At 37.8% G+C, this 24,208-nt stretch overlaps 1 protein-coding gene across 7 annotated transcripts in view; it reads left to right on the top strand.

Annotated features, from left to right (window-relative positions):
* Positions 1-24,208, top strand: part of Frmd3 (FERM domain containing 3) — a 185,033-nt gene that overhangs the window by 93,816 nt on the left and 67,009 nt on the right. For all 7 annotated transcript variants that reach the window (XM_076934765.1, XM_076934766.1, XM_076934767.1 and 4 more), the window contains one exon: positions 7,413-7,536. In XM_076934765.1, the coding sequence (XP_076790880.1) occupies positions 7,413-7,536 (124 nt within the window). The remainder of the gene's footprint in view (positions 1-7,412; positions 7,537-24,208) is intronic.

The raw sequence follows: 24,208 nt of genomic DNA, 5'->3' as shown, positions 1-24,208 counted from the left end.
ATAGAAGATGGAAAGACCACCAAATTCACAAATCTATTCACTGAATCTTTATTCAATTTTCCTAGCTATTTTCTCAAACATGAATATCATGAGTTCTTTAAGCTTCTGGGTTCTACTGTATAAGTTGTAGTACTTTTTAAAACTTTAAAACTTCAAGTATTTAAAAGTTCAGTTTCCACAGGAGTCTCCCCCTTCTCAGAGAACAGGATGAGGAAGGGGGAAGGATCTGTGGAGGGAGGTACTAGGAGGGAAGGCTCATATTAGGACGTTAAGCAAAAGACTCAATTTATTAATTAATTAATTTTAAAAGCTGTTTTATTTATTTACACTCCAGATTTTATTCCTCCCCCCACCCCCATCAACCCTGGAACTGTTCCACATCCCCTTACTCAAACCCATGCCCCTGTCTCCACTAGGCTGTTCCCACCCCTAACCCTCCACCCCACCTGACATCTATACTCCCTGAGGCCTGGTCTCTTGAGGGTTAGATGTATCATCTCTGATTGAACACAGACCCACAGTCCTCTGCTATATATATATATGTTGGGGCCCTCATATCAGCTAGTATATGCTGCCTTTTTGGTAATCCAGTGTTTGAGAGATTTTGGGGGTCCAGATTATTTGAGACTGCTGGTCCTCTTACAGGGTCACCCTCCTCCTCAGCTTCTTTTAGCTTTCCCCTAATTCAACCACAGGGGTCAGCAGCTTCTGTCCATTGGTTGGGTGAAAATATCTGCATCTGACTCTTTCAGCTGCTTGTTGGGTCTTTCAGAAGACAGTCATGATAGGTCCATTTTTAGGAGCTCTCCATAGCCTCAGTAACAGTGTCAGGCCTTGGGGCCTCCCCTTGAGCTGGATCCCACTTTAGGCCTGTCGCTGGACCTTCTTTTCCTCAGGTCCTCTCCATTTCCATCCCTGCAGTTCTTTCAAGCAGGAACAATTATGGGTCAGAGTTTTGATTGTAGGATGGCAACCCCCTCCCTCATTTGATGCCCTGTCTTCCTGCTGGAGGCGGGCTCTACTGTCTACTCCCTTCTGTCAGGCATTTCATCTAACGCCCCTACCTTTGAGTCTTGAGAGTCTATCAACTCCCAGGTCTCAGTTGCTTTAAAACATTCAAAGTTTCTTTTAAAGTTGAAAGTCTCTCTTAAATATCTAAAATCTCTAAATTATCCAGCCTCTGTAAAAACTCCAATTAAAATTTCCAATTAAAATTTCCAATTAAAATTTCTCTTTAAAATTTCCAATTCTCTTGACTATAGGCTCCTATAAAACACAATTTTAAAAAGTACTGAAATACATTAACATAAGAAGGAACATTCATGGTACAGCAAAGCCAAATCAAAACTCGACAATATAAAAGGTGAGTGCTCACTCACAGGGATCCACTCACTATCTTTTCGGCTACAAAGGCTTTGGAATTCTATTTCTATAGTGCCGCCATCTACAGCACACATAGATTGTCTTTATACTCAGGGTGGCTCTACAGAGATGCCACTGCCCGTGATACTGACATCTCCAAAATGCCCGCGTCTCTGCTAGGATTGGGCTGTACCTTCAGCAACAATTTCTCCTCAACTCTCTTCTGAGACTGTAAGTATGTCACATGATGCCAAGCCTTCCATGACCTCTTCAATCCTGGAGATTCTACTGCAAGTGACACATAAAACCTATAGTCTCTCCTGTCCTTTCACTGTGCCAACCCTCAGACTTACTCCAGGATCCTTTCATGTCTTGAAAACAAGTACCATCTGGATGTAACCAGCAGGAGGTTCAACAGTGATTGCTTTATGACCCAATTCTGTGTGATGACCCTGGGGGAAATTTTCGAAAAAGATTTCACCTGAATAATGATGGTCTTTTCTCAATCATAGCTGATTATTCAAATTCTTAATTCAAAATTCCATTCGAATGTCCATAATTGCTAAAAGGCCTCTGAAACTCCACCAGATAGACCTCCGTCCTCTACATTGTTCTCAACATTCTTACTTTCCTCAGAAAATCCCACCGGGCTCTGAGCACTCAGTTGTTTTTCCAACCTAAAGACCAAATGCCACCACATGTTTCCCAAAATCACATGGTCAGGTCTCAATAGCATTACTCATGACCTGGTATCAATTTCTTAGATAGCATTTCTATTGTTATGATAAAAGACCCGGACTATCAGCTACTTGGGGATGAACATGTTTATTTAGCTTACACTTCCATGTCAGTTTCAAGAAAGAGGGGAGAGTGAAGACATGTAACAAAGCAGAAACCATGGAGGAGTGCTACTTACTTGCTTGAGTAAGGCCTGACAGGAAGGATGGAACTCCTTCCCTGTTCCTGGGAACTCGCGGCCACCCCAATAACTGCAAAGACACCAAACTTGATGTAACTGCAAGAGGTATATTTCAAATCAATGCGTTGAGGTTGCACTTCCAGCCTGTCCTACGCAGAGGCAAGCAATGAAGTACGACCCCTTCCGGAAAGAGGAAGGGCTTTTTATAGGGAAAAGCCACAGCCCAGGGGGAATGAGGGGGGAGTCATGATTAAGTATCTATAGAAAGTACCTGTCTAGTGTTCAGTTCCCGTGACAGGTTCAACAAATGGTCAGGGGGAATATCTTTTTGTTCTCTTAAGACCCTATTCAATTTTTCTCTGGTATCCAGGGTACACGGGCGCGTTGACCTGAACTCTTCTCAAACTCTATCTAATCCATTTCTAGTTCTTGGTACCCACAGCGCTTGGTCACGCTACCCTGATCTCTCATCATATCTATCTTGTGGATAGGTAGTTTCCTAGGACCCGAAGCGCAGAACAAGCTGAGCTGCATTTTGACTCCATCTTTAACTCTTTAACTTGCTCCTCTTAGCTTACTCAGCCTGCTTTATGATACCTCTTGCCTAGACATAGCATTACCCCCTACCCCAGTGAGCTAAGGCCACCTACATCAGTCATTAGTAAAGAAAATACACTATGGACTTGACTAACAGAAAATTATACAAGGAAATTTTCCCAATTGAGTCCTTTTTTCCAAACATCTCTAGCCTGTGTCAAATTGACATAAAACTAATGAAGACATGTACTGGAGGTGATCCAGTTTTATATTAGTGATATACTGTCCAACCATTTATGGTAAATATAGGTAACGGGTTACACCACTTCCCACTGCTAGGGACCATGCCCAGCTGCTGGTAATGCCTAAAGGTGAAGGGCCTATTAAGTGTACTTCTGAAAACTAGTTATCCATCATTCCGTAGCCCATATTTTAGCTTACATGTTTTTTATTGATTTTTGTTGTTTTCACTATTCTCTATTTTATTACCTAAAGACAACTAGATTTTTTTGCCTATAGTTTCATAACCATTTTTCTACATTTCATAAGCATTTTTCTACTGATCATCCTACCCATTTTCTTACCATTTTCTTACCTGTTGATATGACTTCATGCTGTACCCTGTTACACTTCATAAATTAAATAGGACTATAGAACTCATTTAATTTCTTTATTTTATGCCCAAAATACTGTTTGAGGCGATTGCTTCTAACCCAAAAGAGTGTTTTACAGGCTGCATCTGTGTTTTACTCAGGATTCACACCAATAGTGGACATCCAAGTTGCTTCTCAATTTTCATAATCACGGTTGACATTATAAATGCCAATGCAAACAACAGATACCATTCTGATATATGTCTAGAGTGTATACCTAGAAAAGGGATATATTAATCATAATATTTACCTAAATACTCCCATATTGCTTTCTAAACCTACGTGTCAATAATCTATAGAAGTACATACATGTTCCTATCTTCTCACCTCACTGCCATCTTCCACTTTTTAGAAGTTTATACACATAAAGTGGTATTTTTAATTTGCTTATGTATTTTAGTTATTAGAAGTTTGAACATCTCTTCCTATTCATTTGGGGATTTGTAGGTGGTGTGTTTATATATATATTGAGCATTTTTCTACTGATCATCCTACCCATTTTCTTACCAATTTGTGGGGATTCTATATATCAGCCCCATAAGCTTCAGATTTTGCAACTATGTTCCTTAAATTTGACATGTTTTATATTATTTTTATTGGATATTTTCTTTACATTTCAGATGTTATTCTCTTTCCCCATTCCCCACCCACCCAGAAACCCCATATCTCATCCCCCATCCTCCTGTTTCTATGAGGATATGCCCCCCACCCACGCACCTACCCACTCTCACCTCCCTACCCTTGAATTCCCCCATACTGGGGCATCCAGCTTTCATGGAGACCAAGGATCTCCTCTCCCACCTATGACCTACAAGGTCATGCTCCCCTACATATACATCTGGAGCCATGGGTCCCTCCCTATATGCTCCCAGGCTGGTGGTTAAACTCTGGGAGCTCTGGTTGGTTGGTATTGTTGCTCTCCTCATGGGGCTACAAACCCTTTCAGCTCCTTCAGTCTTCTCTCTAACTCCTCCATTGGGATCCCCATATTCTGCAAATATGTTCCTTAAATTTGACATGTTTTTACTTTGGCTAAAATGCCACTTAATAAAGGGTAATATTTTAATTTTAATATAATCAAGTTAATCCAGTTTTATCTATTTGACCAATTATATTTTCAGCAATAGATTCTTACTGCTCACTTCTGGAGATAACCAATACCTTATAATGTTTGTGGAGAGGTTTGTGAGACACCTTTAGCCAATATCGTAAAGAAGAGATAACCCATATCTGGTACTGGGAGTTTTATTTCATAGCATATAATGTCTAGTTGTAATCTTCCACCAATATAGAACATATATATTAGGAGATACAGAAGTAATGTTTCCCAATGGTGTTTTCAAAATGACGTCTACTGAACTGATCTTTCTCATTTTCTCACTACTCTGCCCTCCAACCCCTACCCTACTTAATCCTTCCTATTTCATTTTTGCCCTATGTCCCTTTTGTGCATTATATTCTATTTTACAATCCTTGAACAATCTCCTTCTCCCCCAGAACCTCATATTATTTGTCTAAATCTATGAATATTCCAAATGAAACACACATACTAAACCTAAAAGCTAACATCTATGTGTTAGGGTAAGCATGCAAATTTGGCCTTTGTGAGTCAGGATTGTCACACTCCAAGTTACTCTTTCCAGTTCAATCCATTTACGCATTTACATACAAATTTCATTTTGCTTAACAGCTCGAATAATTTTCTATTTTGTATCTGAAACACATTTTCATTATTTATTCATTAGTTGACTGGGATCTAGCCTATTTCCATTGCCTGAATATTATGAATAAGGCAGAGATGAACATGGATGTGTGATCTTCTATGCAGTAGGATACAGAGTCTAATTGGATATATGCTCAAGGGTGGTTATAGCCAGACTTCAAAAAAGAGCTAATAATAATTCTACTCAAAGTAGTCTGGAAAATGGAAACTTTAGAATCATTTGCAAATTATTTTATAAAGCCAATATTACCTTAATACCAAACCCGGCAAAGACTCAACAAAAAGAGAAAATGTAGACCAATATCTGTTGATGAATATAACACAAATATTCTGAATGAAATGCTCCCAACATAATTCAAAAATATGTCAAAAGAAAATACACCGTGATCAAGTCATCTTGATCCAAGTCCTTTGAGTATTGTTCAACAGAGTAAATAAATTTTAATAATATCAAAGAAGTAAATACACTAACAGACATCTCACTAGATCCAGAAAAGTTCTTTGACAAATCCAATGTCTCTTCATGATAAGAAAATAAGGAACATCTTAACATTATAAAGGCAATTTATAATAATACCAGGGCTAACATCATTCTACATGAAGAGCACTGCAAATGATTTCCACTAAAATCAGAAACAAGATGTCTTAGTTAGGGTTTTATTGCTGTGAAAAGGCACCATGACCATGCCAGCTTTTATAAAGGAAAACATTTAATTGGGGATGGCTTACAGTTTCAGAGGTTCAGTCCATTATCATCCTAGTAGGAAACACGCCAACCTGCAGGAAAACATGGTGCTGGCGGAGCTGAGAGTTCTACATCTTGATACAAAGGCAACTTACCTTCTGTAGTCAGCTAGGAGGAGGGTCTCTTCCACACAGGACAGAGACTGAACATAGGAGCTCTCAAAGCCTACCTACTAGGAAATTAAAAAAAAAAAAAAAAAAAAAAATCCAACAGAGGAGAAAGTATGGAATGTGTTTGAATTTACAGGCACAAACACAGGAAAGCCTTTTAAATTAAGTATCTTCTTTATTACAATGGAAATCATTATTTCAATGAAGAGGCAGCCAACAGAACAGAAGAAAATATGTTTAGCAATTACATACTTAACCAAGTGTTGTATCCACACTATACAAAGAACTAAAAAAAAAACAAAACATAATGAAAACTAATAAACCAATTTTAAATATGGTATGGAACTAAATAAAGAGTTTGGAGAATATGAAATGCAAATGGCTGGTGGTACTGTGTGACTAACCAGACCTTGATCATGTTTTTCAATGCTTACTAAACATTAGAATCACCAGGGGGAGCTCTCATCCCTATTCAGCAGGGAAATTTAAATGACAAATACTTTGAGATGTCATTTTAACATGATTAGAATGGCTAAGATTTAAAAAAAAAAAAAAAAAGTGGTGATTGCAAATTCTAGAGAAGGGGGAACAGGGGGAACACTTAACTCACTGCTAGTGGGAGTGTAAATTGCTGCAGCCACTATGGAAATCAGAGTGGAGGTTCCTCAAAGAGCTGTAAAAGGTCTATGATAAAGCCTTGAATAATATACAACATGGGGTTTTGATGTTTGGATTTTATGGTTACCAAATTAGAATATGAATATATATATACATATGTGTGTGTGTGTGTGTGTGTGTCTGTGTGTTATGAGCTCCTTTGTATATAATTTTATGTGAACACAAAATCTATTCTACTGAGTTTTAAAAATAGTATACATTCTTCTAATAAGTATACTCACAATGTAGCATAACAGATCTCTTTAGTGTATCTCTTGTACATAACTGAAATTTTGTAACCTTTGACTAACTCTGGAGGATGTTATTATTAACAATAACAGTGATTTAACTACTAACATTTAGTGGCTAAAAAGTTCTGTGAATGTTAGGAAATCTGAAAGAATAAAATTATTCAGCATCCTAAGTGCCAAGAGTGCCCTACTGAAAAACAACAATGATTTAAATAATTTTATGATACAGAAAATGAGGCACAAAAGGGGTTAACCAGCACCCACACTCATATAGCGAGATGTGAACATAAATATGTTTCTGGAAAATGAGACTGGTCATTTCCCCATAAGTACAAATGTATTACATTGTGTAAATTCAATGTATTATCTTAATTTGAATGGTGGAAGACAGTGTATATGTGCTCTGGTTGTATTGTTTTAAATTTCTCTTTTTCTCCATTTTTTGATGGTTACAGCTGAGTTTGGTGACTACTATCCTGATGAGCATCCTGAGAATTACATCAGTGAGTTTGAGATTTTTCCCAAGCAGTCACAGAAGTTGGAAAGAAAAATCATGGAAATTCATAACAATGAACTCAGGTAATTTGAGGGAAAATCTAAAGATGAAAAGCATCCGTAGTTTGTAGAAAAGAAAAATCACATGAAGCCCAAGTATTGAAATGTAAATAGGCAGCTTGAGCTTACAGAGAAACATTTCTGGGTTCCACAAATGATGACTTAGCATCTCAGTAGTATAGATTTTTCCAAGATAGCTATCTATGAATGATCAGAAGTTAGAAAAATTATTTGTTTTATTATGCAAATACAGTCCTAACCCTTATGAGTTTTTGAAAATAAATTTGGGGTTAATAAGCTATTTTTTTTTATTTTTGCTTTTTGTTTTCTTACGGATCTTGCTTGAAGTATTGATTCTACATATAATGAAATTTATTGAAAAGATTCCTTTTTCTGACTTCAAGATGATGAAACTCAATGTATGTTACTCCTTTGTTTGTCCCAACACTTCAGAATAATATCTTTACTGTAATAATTATCAAAGAACCAAACTGAAATAGAATAACACTGTACCAGACACTGTGCTATTTATACATTGCACACACTGACCAAATTAATCTTCCCAACAATATAGGAAGGAGATATGGTTTTCCCTTTATGTGTGTAGGAACGGGGTCCAAAGAGGTTAAGTGACTTACACATTTCTGGGATTTGAATTGAAGCATAAATAAATGGATCAAAGGTAAACATGATTGGAAATCATTGCCAACTTGAAATTCAGGTAACTCAGGTGTGCTAATCTACAATTAGGTGGAATTTAGATCTCGTACAAATCATAGAGATATTAGGTGATAATAGCATGGATAGCCAGTGCTATGATCATTATGAAGAACTACATAATGCTCTCTCTCTCTCTCTCTCTCTCTCTCTCTCTCTCTCTCTCTCTCTCTTTCTCTCTCTTGGTCTGGGTCTCTAGTAATAAGGTAATACCTGAAACAATTTTTCCTTTTTTGTTTTTTTATTATGATTTTCACAGTACATGTTTGTTTACTTAAAGTGGCAGCATATTTCAGTTTTAAAAATGATAACCTGGGGCCAGAAGGCTGAAGATTGGATGCTCCAACATTTTGTAGTATAGGGACTGTCCAAGTGTTCAGCGGTCTCTATAAATTGGCTAAGTTTTAGAAGCTATGCTTTGTGCTTCTCATAATTTCAGTTAACTCAGTCATTCTGGATTTCTGATGGGGTTGAAAACTTATAGTCTCATAGCCAATCCCAGCTATTTACTTTGAGAGAAAAGATTTGAGAGGATGGTTTTCAGCTGACATTCATTCTAAAGCCAAGAAAAAAGCCAGGTTCAGAACTAAGTCTTTTAGTTAGGAGAGATGACAGAGGTTCTGGTTAGTCAACAAAATGACAGACTGGGTATTAGGTCTATCTTGTAACTTACTGACACAAATTGGTATAGTTATGCTTTAACTGTATTTTGAGAGAAAAGTTTTATTTTAACAGGAAGGGTATATGTAGGAGGAGATAAGGTGGAAGGAGTAAGGAGAGGAAGAGGAGGAGTAAGGAGAGGAGGAAGAGAAAGAGAGGAGAGGCTAGGTGATGGGGGGGGTGGCATGGAGGTAGATGTTCACGTGTCTCTGCCAGTCAAAGATAGTTGATATATCTAGGTTGGGTATTGGGTTACACTTCTGATTATATGGGCATCTTGTTATTGAGTATTACCAAACTTATAAAGCTTTTGACATATACAGAGGTGGATGCTCACAGCTAACCATTGAACTGATCATGGGGCTCCCATTGGAAGAGTTAGAAAGAAAACTGAAGTAGCTGAAAGGGTTTGCAGCCCTATGGGGAGAGCAACAATACCAACCAACCAGAGCTCCCAGGGTCTAAACCACCAGCCTGGGAGCCATAGGGAGGGATGGCTCCAGCTGTATATGTACGGGACGATGGTCTTGTAGGGCATAGGTGGGAGAGAAGATCCTTGGTCCCATGAAGGCTGGATGTCCTAGTGTAGAGGAATTCGAGGGTTGGGAGGTAGGAGTGGGTGGGGGCACATCCTCATAGAAGCAGGAGGAGGGAGAATGGGTTATGGGGTTTCTGAGAGAGGCAATGGGGAAAGAGGATAACATCTGAAATGTAAATAAAATATGCAATAAAAAATTCTGATAAAAAAGATAACCTTTATTTTCAGAATACTTACACATCACAGCACTGTGCCTATTTCAGAAGCATAACACACCACTTCTATGGCTTATCCTAAAGAATTTTCTTCTAAAGGAAATGTGTTGGAAATATATATAGAATATTCACTAATCTCTCTATATTTTGGAAGTAAATGTACTAGAAGGAACAATGAATTATAATATTCTAGTTGGTGAAACTAAAGTATACAATTAGTCTTCTTAGGAACCAAATGATAAAAGTTGCTAGACGTGTAAGTTGAATTCATTTCAGGAATGAGTAAGAAAGGGAGATCTTCTGTGGCAAGAATTTGCAGGACCTTAAATTTGGTGAATATAATGACAAACATTTATTAAGCATTTTCAGAATGCCAAATATAATGCAAAGAGGTTTCTGAGTGGTGTTCCAATTCATTCTTCCAAATTACAGGAGACAGGCACTATTTGTGTGAAGAAAAATGAAGATACATCTTAAAGAGGATAAAGAATGATTCCTGTTAACATTCATGTCAGGACTTGAACCTATGGCTACCAGACACTAATGCTCACACATTACTTCTGTGTTGGGCAGGTCTAGGAAGGAGATAGTCATCTAGGTGTTACAATAGCAATGAGGTCTAAGAAAGGTTAAGAAAAAAAGGCTTAGTTTCTCTCTGTCCCGGGAACCCTTACTGTCTAGGCTAGAAGTTTGGAGTTTGTAAACTCTTCATGAGGCAAAGAGATAAGAAAGAGAAGAAAGGGAGAACTCAAGCACACACATAGATATGCAAAGACACATACACCATACATCCATACATAAACACATACACACACAGGCACAACAACCTGACTCAGCAACTCCACACAAGTATTCATGCATATTTATATACATACACATATACCTACATATATATATGTATATATATGTAGGTATATATTTATGTACATACATATAGAGAAACATACAAATGTGTATATTTAATAAATCAGGCTATGCCCCAAGCCACATTTTATTTCTTCTTTCAGGTTGTTTTATATTTTCTGAGCCAAATTTATTTTTTATAAAATTACCTCATAGATCAAATGTTACACAAAAGATTTATAGAAAGATGTTAATAGTAAATTCAAAGCAATGTTTCATTGTGTGAGTTCAGTTCTAAGTTTTACATGGCCTTACTTTATCATAGTACATACCTGTGAATTCATTCTTGGACCTGATCTAGAATGAATGTTTTTTCCTTGATCATAAATTCATCGTGAGCCTATTTATCTTATTAGCATAATTATAAAAGCTTATCATATTCCCTATTATGCAGCCTTTACTTACTGTTTTATAAGGAGGGAGCTCATTCTCTTCTTGATTCTAATGTTATTATATCTCTCTGGCAAAACAACTAAAACCACCTTCTTAAATGTTCTTCCTAATTTATTTGAATCAAATCAGTAATGCTATAAAGTCATTAATTCATCTAAACAGCATTAATTCATAAAAGTTCATCTTCCTGTTGATCTATAGGAAATTTGCCCAATGGGCTGATGCCAAGAAATCATTAGTATATGAAATAATGTCAGGAAAAAGCATATCAGCAGCAAGAAGCAATCCTGGGATGAAGTCTCTGGGGATAACGCCTCTCCAGAATGCACCATCACACTCATACAAAATGTTGGGCCACTGGAATGCAGAGATTGTTCAAAATATGAAAATTCATCATGTAATCCACTCTATAAATAAACTGAAACAAATAACATGACCATCTCATTAGGTGTTGAAAAATCCAACACCCCTTCATGTTAAAAGTTTTGGAAAGATCAGTGATTCAAGGCACACAGCTAAACATAATAAAAGCAATATACAGCAAGTCAATAGCCAACATCAAATTAAATGGAGACAAACTTGAAGCAAAATTAAAATTGTCCCATTAAAATTAAGGACAAGACAAAGCTGCCCACTCTCTCCCTGTCTATTCAATACAGCACTAGTTAGAACAATAAGAAAACAAAAGGAGGTCAAGAGAATATAAATTGTACAGGAAGAAGGCAAGATATCACTATTCACAGATGATATGGATAGTATATATGAAAGAGCCCCAAAATTTGACCAAGAAACTCTACAGCTAATAAACAGCTTCAGCAAAGTTGCTGGATACAAAATTATCTCAAAGAAATCAGTAGACTTCCCTTTATATAAATGATAAACAGACAAATTAACAAAACAACATCTTGTACAATAGCCATAAACAATATAAAATATCTCAGTGTAACTCTAACCAAGCAAGTAAAAGAGCTGTATGACAAGACCTACAAGACCCTGAAGAAAAAAATTAAAGACCTCCAAAGGTGGAGGATGTCCCATGCTCCAGGATTAGTAGGATTAATTAGTGAAAATGACCATTTTACCAAAAGTAATCTACAAATTTATTGCAATCCCCATCAAGATCCCAACAGTTTTTTTTTTACAGACTTTGAAAGAGCAATTCTCAACTTTGTATGGAAAAACAAAAAACCCAGGATAACCAATACAATCCTGAACAATAAAAGAACCTCCGGAGGAATCACAATCCCTGTCCTCAAGTGTACTATAGAACAATAATGAGAGAAACTACATGGTGATGGTACAGAAACAGACACCTTGATCAATGGAATCAAATTGAAGACCCAGAAATAAACCCAAAAATGTATAGATACTTGATTTTTGGCAAAGAAAGTGAAAACCATACAATGAAAAAGGGAGACCATCTTCAATAAATGGTGCTAGGCTAACTGGATGTCTGAATGTAAAAGAATGCAAATAGATCCATATTTCATCACACTGCACAAAACTCAAGTCCAAGTGGATGAAGGACCTCAACATAAAATCAGATACACTAAATCTCATAGAAGAGAAAGTGGGAAATAGCCTTAAATACATTAGTAAAGGACCAAAAACTTGGTTGTGTTTCTGAACAGAACACAAATGACTCAGGCTTTAAGATAAAAAATTGATAAATGTGATCTCTTGAAACTGAAAAACTTCTGTAAGGCAAAAGATACTGTCAATAGCACAAAATGGCAGCCAGCAAATAGGAAAAGATTTTCACTTGTACTATATCCAACAGAGGGCGAATATTTAAATATATATATAAAGAACACACAAAGTTAACCTCCAACAAACTAAGTAACTCAATTTACAAATGGTGTACAGAACTAAACAAAGAATTCTCAACAGAAGAATCTCGAACGGCCAAGAAGCACTTAAAAAAAAAATTCTAAACATCCTTAGTCATCATGGAAAGGCAAATCAAAAAGACCCCCGAAAGTCCACCTTACACCAATTAGAATGGCTAAGACCAAAATCTCAAGGGACAGCACATGCAGGTGATGATGTGAAGAAAAGGGAACACTCTTCCACTGTTGATGGAATTGCAAACTTATGCAACCACTCTGGAAATCAATCTGGCAGTTTCTCAGAAAATTGAAAATACTTCTACCTGAACACCAAGCTATACTACTCTTGAGCATATACCCAAAAGATGCTCTACTATATGCCAAGAACACATGTCCCACTACATGTTTATAGCAGTTTTATTCATAATAGCTAGAAACTGGAATCAACCCAGATGTCCCTCATCCAAAGAATGGATACAGAAAATGCGATTCATTTATACAATGGAATACTATAAACCTATTTTTTAAAGGCCATCATGAATTTTGTTGGCTAATGGACCAAATTAAAAATATCATCCTGAGTGAGGTAACCAAGACCCATAAGGACATGCACGGTATGTACTCACTGATAAGTGGATATTAGACATAGAGTACAGAATACCCATGATACATACCACAGACCAAAAGAAGTTAGACAAGAAGGAAGAAACAATTAGAGGGAGAAACAAAATAGTCATAGGAGGCAAAGAGAGAGAGGGGAGTAGGTGAGAGAGGGGAGGCAGAGTGAAATGGGGAGGCAGAATCAGGTTCATGGAGAAACAAAAGAGAGGCACAGAAGGCCAGAAGAATATATGGAAATCTTCAGCTGCTAGTGGGAGGGGCAGGGAAGAGGAGAGAATATCTATGAAGTCCCATAGACCTGGGATAGCAAAAGCTCCCGGGAATCAATGAAGGTAACCTTAGTTAGCCAACATGCCTGACACTGGGCCATGGAACATTTGTAGCCAGCCAGGACCCCCAGTGGAAGGATAAGGATACCAACCAAACTATAGAACTTTTGACCCAAAATTTGTCCTGTCTAAAAGAAATGGACTAATGGAGCAGAGACTGACGGAAAGGGCTAACAATAACCAGCCCAACTCAAAACCCAGCCCATGGGCAAGCACTAATTTCTCACATTATTAATGATACTCTTATGCTTACAGACAGGAGCCTAGCATAACGACCTTCTGGGAGCCTTTACCAGCAGCAGATTGAAACAGATCTAGAAAACTTTATGGTAGTGTTGGGGGAAGGATTGAAGGCCCTGAAGGGTATGGGAAACCCATAGGCAGACCAACAAAGTCAACTAATAGGGACCCTTGGAAGCTCTGAGTCTGAGCCACCAACCAAACAAATATATACAAGCTAGAACAAGGCCCCTGGCACATATGTAGCAAACAGGCTGCTCAGTCTTCATGATTGCCTTGTCTGACCTCAATGGGATAGGGTGCACCTAATCTGGCAAAGGCTTGTGCCAGAGTGAAGTAGCCAATGGACCCCACCCTCTCAGAGATGGACAGGTAGGGAGAAGGGACTCTCAGAGGAAGTAAGCAAGAATGAGAGCAGCATTTATGATGTAAATTAATTAAATAATTAAATAATTAAATTTTAAATGTAAAATTAATAGATGAAAGAAAGAGAAGAGAGCTGGGCAGTGGTGGTGCAGGCCTTTAATCCCAGCACTTGGGAGGCAGAGGCAGGCAGATTTCTGAGTTTGAGGCCAGCCTGGTCTACAGAGTGAGTTCCAGGACAGCCAGGGCTACAGAGAGAAACCCTGTCTCAAAAAAAAAGAGCCTTTGACAAGATCTGAAATGCCTTCATAATAAAAGTCCTAAACATAGTAGGACTAGAACTAACGGTTATATAATACAAATCCATATGCAACATTTTATATAAAGAAAAAATTGATGAAAGACTTTCCATTGAAATATTTTTTAAAGCTTGGAGTTTGAAATTTAGAGGGGGATGAAAATCAGGAATTAGAGATGAGAGGAGGTTCATATTTGATTAAAATGCATTTTATGCATATATGAAATCATCAAACAATTAAAAACTGAGATATGAAAATACTTTTCAAATCATATGCAAGTCAGATATGCCCACTATCTCCACTCTTTTCTCTTTTCCAGTATAGTCATTGAAGTACTAGATAAGCAGAAAGGCACGTGGGGAGGGGGGAAGAGAAAGTTAGGGAGAGGGAAAGAGGGAGGTTTATTTTCTTTGTATTTTGATACTGGGCATTAAACCTAAATCATCAAGGGGAATAGGCAAGGGTTCTACCATGAAGCTGCATCTAAAGCACTCTTTTAACTTTTCATTTTGACTGAGAATATTACTAAATTGCACAATATGATCTAGAACTCATTCTATAGTCCTTATAGACACTGAACTTGTACTATCTTGCTCAGCTTCCAGCATAATTGAGATTTTAGATCTGTACCACAAGACTTAGATTCTGTTATTTTATTCTCTCTCTCTCTCTCTCTCTCTCTCTCTCTCTCTCTCTCTCTCTCTCCCTTCCCCCTTTCTTCTTAGTACAGAATAGATTTTAGAGACATTTAGGAACATATCAAAATTAAAATGAATATAGAGTAATTGCTCTGCCCACTCTCTGTCCCAATACATGGTTATCCGTTTATACTATTAATATTAGTATCCCTAACTGAAGTATAAAGCTAATTACAATTAAGGAACCTAAGTGGAAAGAATGGACATATTCTTTCACACTATCATTTACATTAGGACTCACTAGCCCTAGACAAAGTATTTCAATGTATGAGGTAGCATCTCAATAGGTTCAGGAACTTGCTGTTAAACCTGACAACCTGAATTCACTCCCTGCAACTACATAGTGCAAGGAAAGAACAAACTCCTGTAAGTTGCCTTCTGCCCTTTACACATGCTGTAACATTCTCATGTCCACATATTACATACATGCATACATACACATAATGCAAGAATTTATCTAAGTGATAATATCCATTAGGCAACAATTAATTCACTTGCTACATTTTCTTAGTGAAAGAAGCCATACCTACCATTCAGTGCCCTTAGCTATCAAGAGGTCACCAGCTATAAACCAAGTTCAGTACTAACCTGTTACTATATTTTAGAGACTTAGAGTCCATAGTAATGGTCCTTAGCATTATAGTTCTTAGGCTGTACTTTAACCCAGATATAGATATTCTGGGTCAAATGATAATTTTGTTATTTTAAACTAATGTCACTTCCCGTAACATTCAAGCTTCCCTTGTAGCTTGGTGATTTGGTTAAACTAAAGGAGGCCTGACATCTCTGTAGCATCATTTAATAGTAACAGTCTCTTGAAAAGATTATTTATACTCTGACTTCTCACCACTCCTGCTTAGCCAATTCACCTTTGTGCTTCCACTGGTAATAACTATCACCTTCCATGTTTGACAGATAAGGAATCAGAGCTCAGAGAAATTAACTGATTTGTGTAAGGGTATATAATTATAGAGCTAAAAACTGTAGCAGAAGATCTGTGGTTTTCGGGTAGTATAGTAACATTTTTCTATGTTACTGCTTTCCCAAAGCCTTGGTCCTTTATAGCCTCAGTTTGTCTTTACTCTTTTCTCAGACCAATGCCTCTGGCCACATTTGTCATGTTGTATCTAATGTTGGCCATGAAGAAATGTGCTTTCAAAATATATCAGATCTCTCTCTAAGTCAAGGATTGGAAAAGACAGGCTGAAGACTCATTCCAAGTTCAGATACAGAAAGATGCCACATTGAGCTCTTCTAACTCTAAATAAACAAAGCAAACATCAAAATGATAGTGTTTAGCTCATCTGAGATCTGAATACAGATACACTGCAGCATGTTCTTCCAAGAGAAACGTAGTATCAGTCATTCTTGTTTATCGTTGTTGCTGCTGCTGGTATTGCTGGTGCTGTTGTTATTTTCAAACTTCTCAAAGAATAAAGAAATGTAGAAAGGAGAGGAGCATGCCATAAATAGGAATGAGTAACATCAAATCTTTAACCTGCTGAATGATTCTCCTCGGAGATACCAACCAGGGCAAGGCGACTTCTATCCATGGTGAGGCTGGAACAATAGGAAAAGAATGATTTATAATTCTCAAAGGGCCAGTGATGGGCTTAAATGATACAGGAGTTTTCCTACTAACCTCAGAGTCTACAGGCATGCTGTAAATCATATAGTCATGAATGATAAGACACAGCATCCCACTGAAAGGCAAATCTTAAAAGAATGCTCAAACAGCTGAAGCCAGATATAAGAAATATTTAAAATAGCAGTGAAGACTAAAGTCCCAACCAAGTTATACCAAAGTCTAACTCAAATGGATAGTCCCACTGCTCAAAATGAGCATGCTCTGTTGGTCTTCTCCCTCTGAATCCAATTATGGAGCTTCTGTATCCAAATGTGTCAGGCAGAGGCAAACCCATGCTTTTCTCTGCTTGTGGTTCTTTACAATCAGTTCAAATAAGGCTGGCAATGGTCTATATCCAATTATAAATTAGTAGTCAGTAATAAACATTTATTGTGGGGCTTGTGTGTTTTTGTTGATGGCTGTATGCTTTTATATTGTCTGTGAAGGTATACTAATAGAAGGTCAATATGAGAGTTTGTTTCTTTTTAGCTAAAGTAACCAGAACATGCAATATAAGAGAGGAAAATATAGCTAAACACATGATTATTCAACCTCAGCAAACTTAGTAAAATCTTAAGAGAATTGTATCTTAGAATTGCTTTGCTTTTTCTCTCAAAAAAAAAAAAAAAAAAAAAAAAAAAAAAACAACTAATCTCCGGTCCTTTCTTTTCAGTGTCTCATTAAGAAATTTCATTTTGCAGATTTCTGTCTGTGAACTTGAAGCTTTTCTATATATAAAAAAAAAAATGTTCAATGTGAGATGAAAGAAAAAAATTAAGTACATACCTTGCAAGCAAATTATTAAATGACTTTTTCCTCAATGATTTGGGGGTGTCAGGAGCTGAGTGATCTGAATCCCTGCCTTTGCTGCTATGGCTCTCTCCTCATGTCTTCTCTGACATTTGCACTGAACCTTTTTTATATATATAAATTTTTCAACTAATTCATCCAAATGTTTAGTCAGGAGAAATCTGCCCACAAACCAAAGCAAGCAAAAGTGACATAAGGATTTCTATCCTAACGATGAGCTTGTGCTTTGCTGCTTCTGCACATTCTAACCAACACTTCCCCTCAGTAGGTTTTCTAATTTCAGTCATGTTTAGGGGTAATAATAGAGCAAATGCTAAAACTAAGGGGAAGAAAATGGGGGAAAAAAATAAACCTGAACTCTTATGAAACTACAAAAGACCCTAGCTAATCGGAGCAATTGAGCACCATGAAGAAGGCTAAGAACATTCCACTACATGACTCCAGAATATACAATCAAGTAACAGTCACTAAGGCAGACACAAAACAATGATACAGTACAGGAAGCTCAAAAATGATTTGATGTACTTACAGCCAATGATAATGCTGCAAAAAGCCAAAAACACATGGAAGGAAGAAAAATTGTCTTCTCAACCAGTGCTGGAAAAGCAGTTGTCATCATGCAAAAGAATAAAGTTAGATGCACATGTTTCACTATTGTCCTACGTAGGGTTACTATTGCTATAATGAAACACCATGATCAAAATCAAGTTGGAGAGGAAGAGTTTATTTGGATTGCCCTTTATCATTACTCTTTGTCACCAATGGAAGCCAGGACAGAACCTTAAACAGAACAAAACCTAGAGGCAAGAGCTGATGGAGAGGCCTTGGAGGAGTGCTGTTTACTGGCTTGTAACTTGTTACTTTCTCAGTGTGTTTTCTTATAGAACATACAGCTACTAGCCCATGGATGGCCCCACCTGGATAGTTTGATCCCTCCCCAATTGATCACTAATTATAAAAATTCCACACAGTCTTACCTACAGCCTAATCACGGAGGTACTTTCTTAATCGAAGCTTCCTCCTTTCTGCTGACACTAGCTTGTGCCAACTTGACATAAAACTAGCCAGAATAACTATTTAAAGTCAACTCAAGCTTTCTGCCCCCTCTGCCTGGCCCTTCTCACTGAGGCAGACCCATAGTGCACCCAGGAAGACACCATATTCAGACCCATTCCAGAAGATTTGCTGCATTCAGAGCAGTTGGTAAGAACCCTCCCCCATGACCCAAAGTCCCAGAGCTGCAGCTGGGAGACCAGTGGAGCACTAGGGACCCATCACCCACCAAAACCCCAACCTCCTAAATACCACTCCCCTTCTGCCCCCTCTGTCTGGCCCTTCTCACTGGGGCAGACTCATAGCTGGTCTGCTCCTAGGAAGACACTATATTCAAACCCATCACAGAGAATCTGAGCTGGTGCACTGAGCAGACCATGGGTGCTACCTCTGCAACCAATCACACAATACCCAGAGGAAGCTGGACTCCTAGGAGATCTAACACCCCCAGGATCATAGAGGAAGCTGGACTCCCAGGAGCTCAAGCTGAATTCCCAGGAGCTCTAACACCCAGGATCACTGAATGACAGAGACAACTGGACTCTGAGGAGCTCGGACACAACCAAGATAAGAGGAGAGACAGGCTCCAGTCAAAGACAGTGAGTGCAAATAGCACTAGAAATAACCAGATGGCAAAAGGCAAGTGCAAGAATGTAAGCAACAGAAAGAAGGTTACTTGGCATCATCAGAATCTAATTCTTCTACCGTAGCAGGTTCTGGATACCCCATTCCTTCTTATGATGATGATTGAGGACTTTCAGAGGAACATAAATAATTCCCTTAAGTAAATACAGGATAGCACAGGTAAACAGATACAAGCCCTTAAAGAGGAAACACAAAAATCCCTTAAGAATTACAGGAAAACACAACCAAACAGGTGAAGAAATTGAACAAAACAGTCCAGGATCTGAAAAGTGGCTGGATATAAAATTAACTCAAACAAATCAATAGCCTTCCTCTATTCAGAGGATAAACAAGATGAAAAAGAAATTAAGGAAATGACACCATTCACAACCCTCACAAATAATATAAAATACCTTGGGGTGAATCTAAACAAACAAGTAAAAGATCTGTATGACAAGAACTTCAAGTCCCTAAAGAATGAATTCAAAGAAGATTTCAGAAGATGGAAAGATCTCCCATGCTCATAGATTGGCAGGATTAATATAGTAAAAATGGCCATCTTGCCAAAAGCAATCTACAGATTCAATGCAATCCCCATCAAAATTTCAACTCAATTCTTCATAGAGTTAGAAAGATCAATTTGCAAATTCATTTGAAATAACAAAAAAACCAGGATATCGCAAACTATTTTCAACAATAAAAGAACATCTTGGGGAAGCACCTTCCCTAACCTCAAGCTGTACTACAGAGAAGTACTGATACAAAGTACATGGTATTGGTACAGAGACAGGCAGGTAGATCAATAGAATAGAATTGAAGACCCAGAAATAAAACTACACACCTATGGTCACTTGATCTTTGACAAAGGTGCTAAAACCATCCAGTGAAAAAAACACAGCATTTTCAACAAATGGTGCTGATTCAACTGTAGGTCAACATGTAGAAGAATGCAAATCAATCCATTCTTATCTCCTTGTACAAAGCTGAAGTCCAAGCGGATCAAGGACCTTCACATAAAACCAGATACACTGAAACTAATAGAAGAAATGGTGGTAAAGAGCCTTGAACACATGGGCACAGGAAAAAAGTTTCTGAACAGAACACCAATGGCTTATGCTCTAAGATCAAGAATTGACAAATGGGACCTCATAATACTGCAAAGCTTCTGTAAGGCAAAAGACACTGTCAATAGGACAAAATGGCAACCAAAAGATTGGGAAAAGATCTTTACCAATCCTACATCCAATAGAGAGCTAATATCCAAAGTATACAAAGAACTTAAGAAATTAGACTCCAGACAATCAAATAACCCTATTAAAATGGAGTACGGAGCTAAACAAAGAATTCTCAACTGAGGAAAGTCAAATGGTTGAAAAGCTCCTAAAGAAATGTTCAATATTCTTACTCATCAAGGAAATGCAAATCAAAACAACCCTGAGATTCTACCTCATACCAATCAGAATGGCTAAGATCAAAAACTCAAGGTATAGCAGATGCTGGTAAGGATGTGGAGAAAGAGGAACACTCCTCCATTTTTGGTGGGATTTTAAGCTGGTACAACCACTCTGGAAATCAGTCTGGCAGTTCCTCAGAAAATTGGACATAGTATTACCTGAGGACCCAGATTTACCACTCCTGGGCATATACCCAAAAGATGCTCCAACATATAACCAGGACACATTCTCTACTATGTTCATAGCAGCATTGTTTATAATAGCCAGAAGCTGGAAAGAATCCATATGTCCTTCAACAGAGGAATGGATGCAGAAAAGGTGGTACATTTACACAATAGAGTACTACTCAGCTATTAAAACAATGAATTCATGAAATTCTTAGGCAAATGGATGGAACTAGAAAATATCATCCTGACTGAGGTAACCCAATCACAAAAGAACACACATGGTATGCACTCACTGATAAGTGGATATTAGCCCAAAAAGCTCACAATACCGAAGATACAACTCACAGACCACAAGACGCTCAATAAGAAGGAAGACCAACCTCTATAAATTGGCTAAGTTTTAGAAGCTACGCTTTGTGCTTCCCACAATTATAGTTAACTCAGTCATTCTGGATTTCTGACGGGGTTGAAAACTTATAACTATTTACCGTAAGAGAAAAGATTTGAGTGGATGGTCGTCAGCTGACATTCATCCTAAAGCCAGGTTCAGAACTAAATGTTTTAGTTAGGATAGATGACAGAGGTGCTGGTTAGTCAACAAAATGATGGACTGGGTATTAGGACTATCTTATACCTCACTGGTACAAATTGGCATAATTATGCTCTAATTGTATTTTGAGAGAAAAGTTTCATTTTAACAGGAAGGGTGATGTGTAGGAGGAGCTAAGGTAGGAGGAGTACTGAGAGGAAGAAAAGGAGTAAGAAAAGGAGGAGAAGAAGGATAGGAGAAGCTAGGTGATGAAAGAGAGAAAGAGGGGGGAGACAGGGAGGCAGATATTCATGTATCTCCACCAGTCAAAGATAGTTGATATATCTAGGTTGGTCAGTGGGTTACACCTCTGATTGAACAATTCCAAACTTATAACGCTTATGATTAACATTATTTAAAAAAAATGTATAAATGCAAAAAGGAAAAGGGGGCATGGGATAGGGGTTTTCTAAGGGGGGGGGGGGGAATGGGGAAAGGGGATGGCATCTGAAGTGTAAATAAAATATCTTAAAAAAAAAAAAAAGGGAAGACCAACATGTTGGTGCTTTGGTTCTTCTTAGAAGGAGTAACAAAATACTCACAGGAGCAAGTATGAAGACAAAGTTTGGAGCAAAGACTGGAAAAGAGGCCATATGGAGACTGCCCTACCTTGGGATCCATTACATGTACAGTCACTAAATGCAGGCACTATTGTGGATTCCAGGAAGTGCATGCTGACCAGAGCCTGATACACCTGTCTCCTGAGAGGCTCTGCCAGAGCCTGTCAAATACAGAGGTATTTTGCTCGCAGCCAACCATTGGAGTGAGCCTGGGAGGCCCCAATGGAGGGGAAAGGACTGAAGGAGCTGAAGAGGTTTGAAGCTCCATAGGAAGAACAACAATATCAACCAACCAGACCCGCCAGAGCTCCCAGGGGATAAACCACCAACCAAGGAGTACACCTGGAGGGAACCATGGCTCCAGCCACATATGTAGCAGAGAATAGTCTTATTGGGCATTGGTGGGAGAGGAGGTCCTTGGTCCTGTGAAGGCTGGATGCCCCAGTGTGGGGGAATTCAAGGGCAGAGAGGGGGGAGTGGGTTGATGGGTGGGGACACACTCTCATATAAGTAACAGAAGTGAGGACAGGATAAGAAATTTCTGGGGGGTGGGGTGGGGAAAGGGGATAACATCTGAAATGTAAATAAATAAAATATCCGATAAAAAAGAAAATGAAAGAAAACCAACTCAAATCATGTTAAATTTAAATTTAAGACCTGAGACCTTATAATGCAAATGAACTTTTATACTTTAATTTTATCTTCAGTTTTCTTTCTTTTTAAACTTATGGAAACAGAGGCATTCAGTACTTATAGGTGTGTCTAGGTTCTTGATTCTTTATACTTGTGATATTAACTCATTTTTTGTATGTCGGTTCTTTTATTTATTTTTTACAGCTGTACAGAATTACATCTTATATCTACTCTACTGTTAATAGATGTACATTCATATTTCTTTCTGTTTTTCTATTACAAATACTACTACATGAAACTTACATAGTTCTTGGAATAATTCATACAGTTGTGTTGCATGTAGAATGATGTGTGGAATTACTATAATTTATCATAAATATATTTTAGCAAATTGTGCCAGAATTGTTTACTATATTAGTTATACCAACTTGCTTTTCCTAATCAGCACATGGAATTTGTTCTTGTTGTGCACCTTCATCAGTGCTAGATTTTTTCAGCCTTTTTAGTTTCACTGTGCCCAGATATGTTAATGGTTTCTTATAGTTTTAAGCTATGTTTTGTTTGTGGTAAAGGGACTCAGCATATTTTTATGTTGTTGTTGACAGTTTATACTGCCTACTTCTTAATGTCTGTTAAGACATTGCTCCATTTTTTCTTGGTTATCTGTATTTTCTTTTAATACTATTTGCTCATTATTAGGAGTTTTTAAGGTATTTTAGATACTAGTACTTTTTTGGTTGACCACATTGTTGATATTTTCTCCCATTCATACCTTGGATAGCAACCTCTAATTAGTAGAAATCCATGAGTTTAATATTCTGTGTGGTCAGGGAGTCCTGGAACTCACTGTCGTCTGATATTAAGTTTGGTGATTAGAAATCCATGAGACATAAAATGTGGGGAGACATAGTCACAAAAATACCATCTAGGAAAGGGAAAGTTAATCACCTTCCATTTTATTCTATTTTATTTCCTATTGTTATTACAAAACACTAGAGGATGCATGCTGTATTTAGAAATAGATCTACTTAGCTCTCAGTATTGTAGATTCAAGAGCATGGCATGATCATGTTTAGTTCTTGCTGTGTTGTCCCATTAGAGATGGTTATGTGCCCAGCACCTGTGTGGGAGTGCAAAGCAGCATAACAAGAGGCAAGTCATTCGGTGGTAGGCTCTCTGTCTCTGTCTCTGTCTCTGTCTCTGTCTCTGTTTCTGTCTCTGTCTCTGTCTCTCTCCCTCCTCCCCCTCTCTCTGTGTGTGAGTTTCTTTGTGTGAGTATATATATGCTTGCAGTATGGCACAGAAGAGTGAAGAGACAACATTGGGTATCTCTACTTGCTTTCCACCTTATTTGAGGAAGAGTCTTACATTTCG

This window comes from Arvicanthis niloticus, chromosome 5 (genome assembly GCF_011762505.2).
Source record: "Arvicanthis niloticus isolate mArvNil1 chromosome 5, mArvNil1.pat.X, whole genome shotgun sequence".
NCBI classification, from domain to species: Eukaryota; Metazoa; Chordata; class Mammalia; order Rodentia; family Muridae; genus Arvicanthis; species Arvicanthis niloticus.
This window is presented reverse-complemented; position numbering and strand designations above follow the sequence as displayed.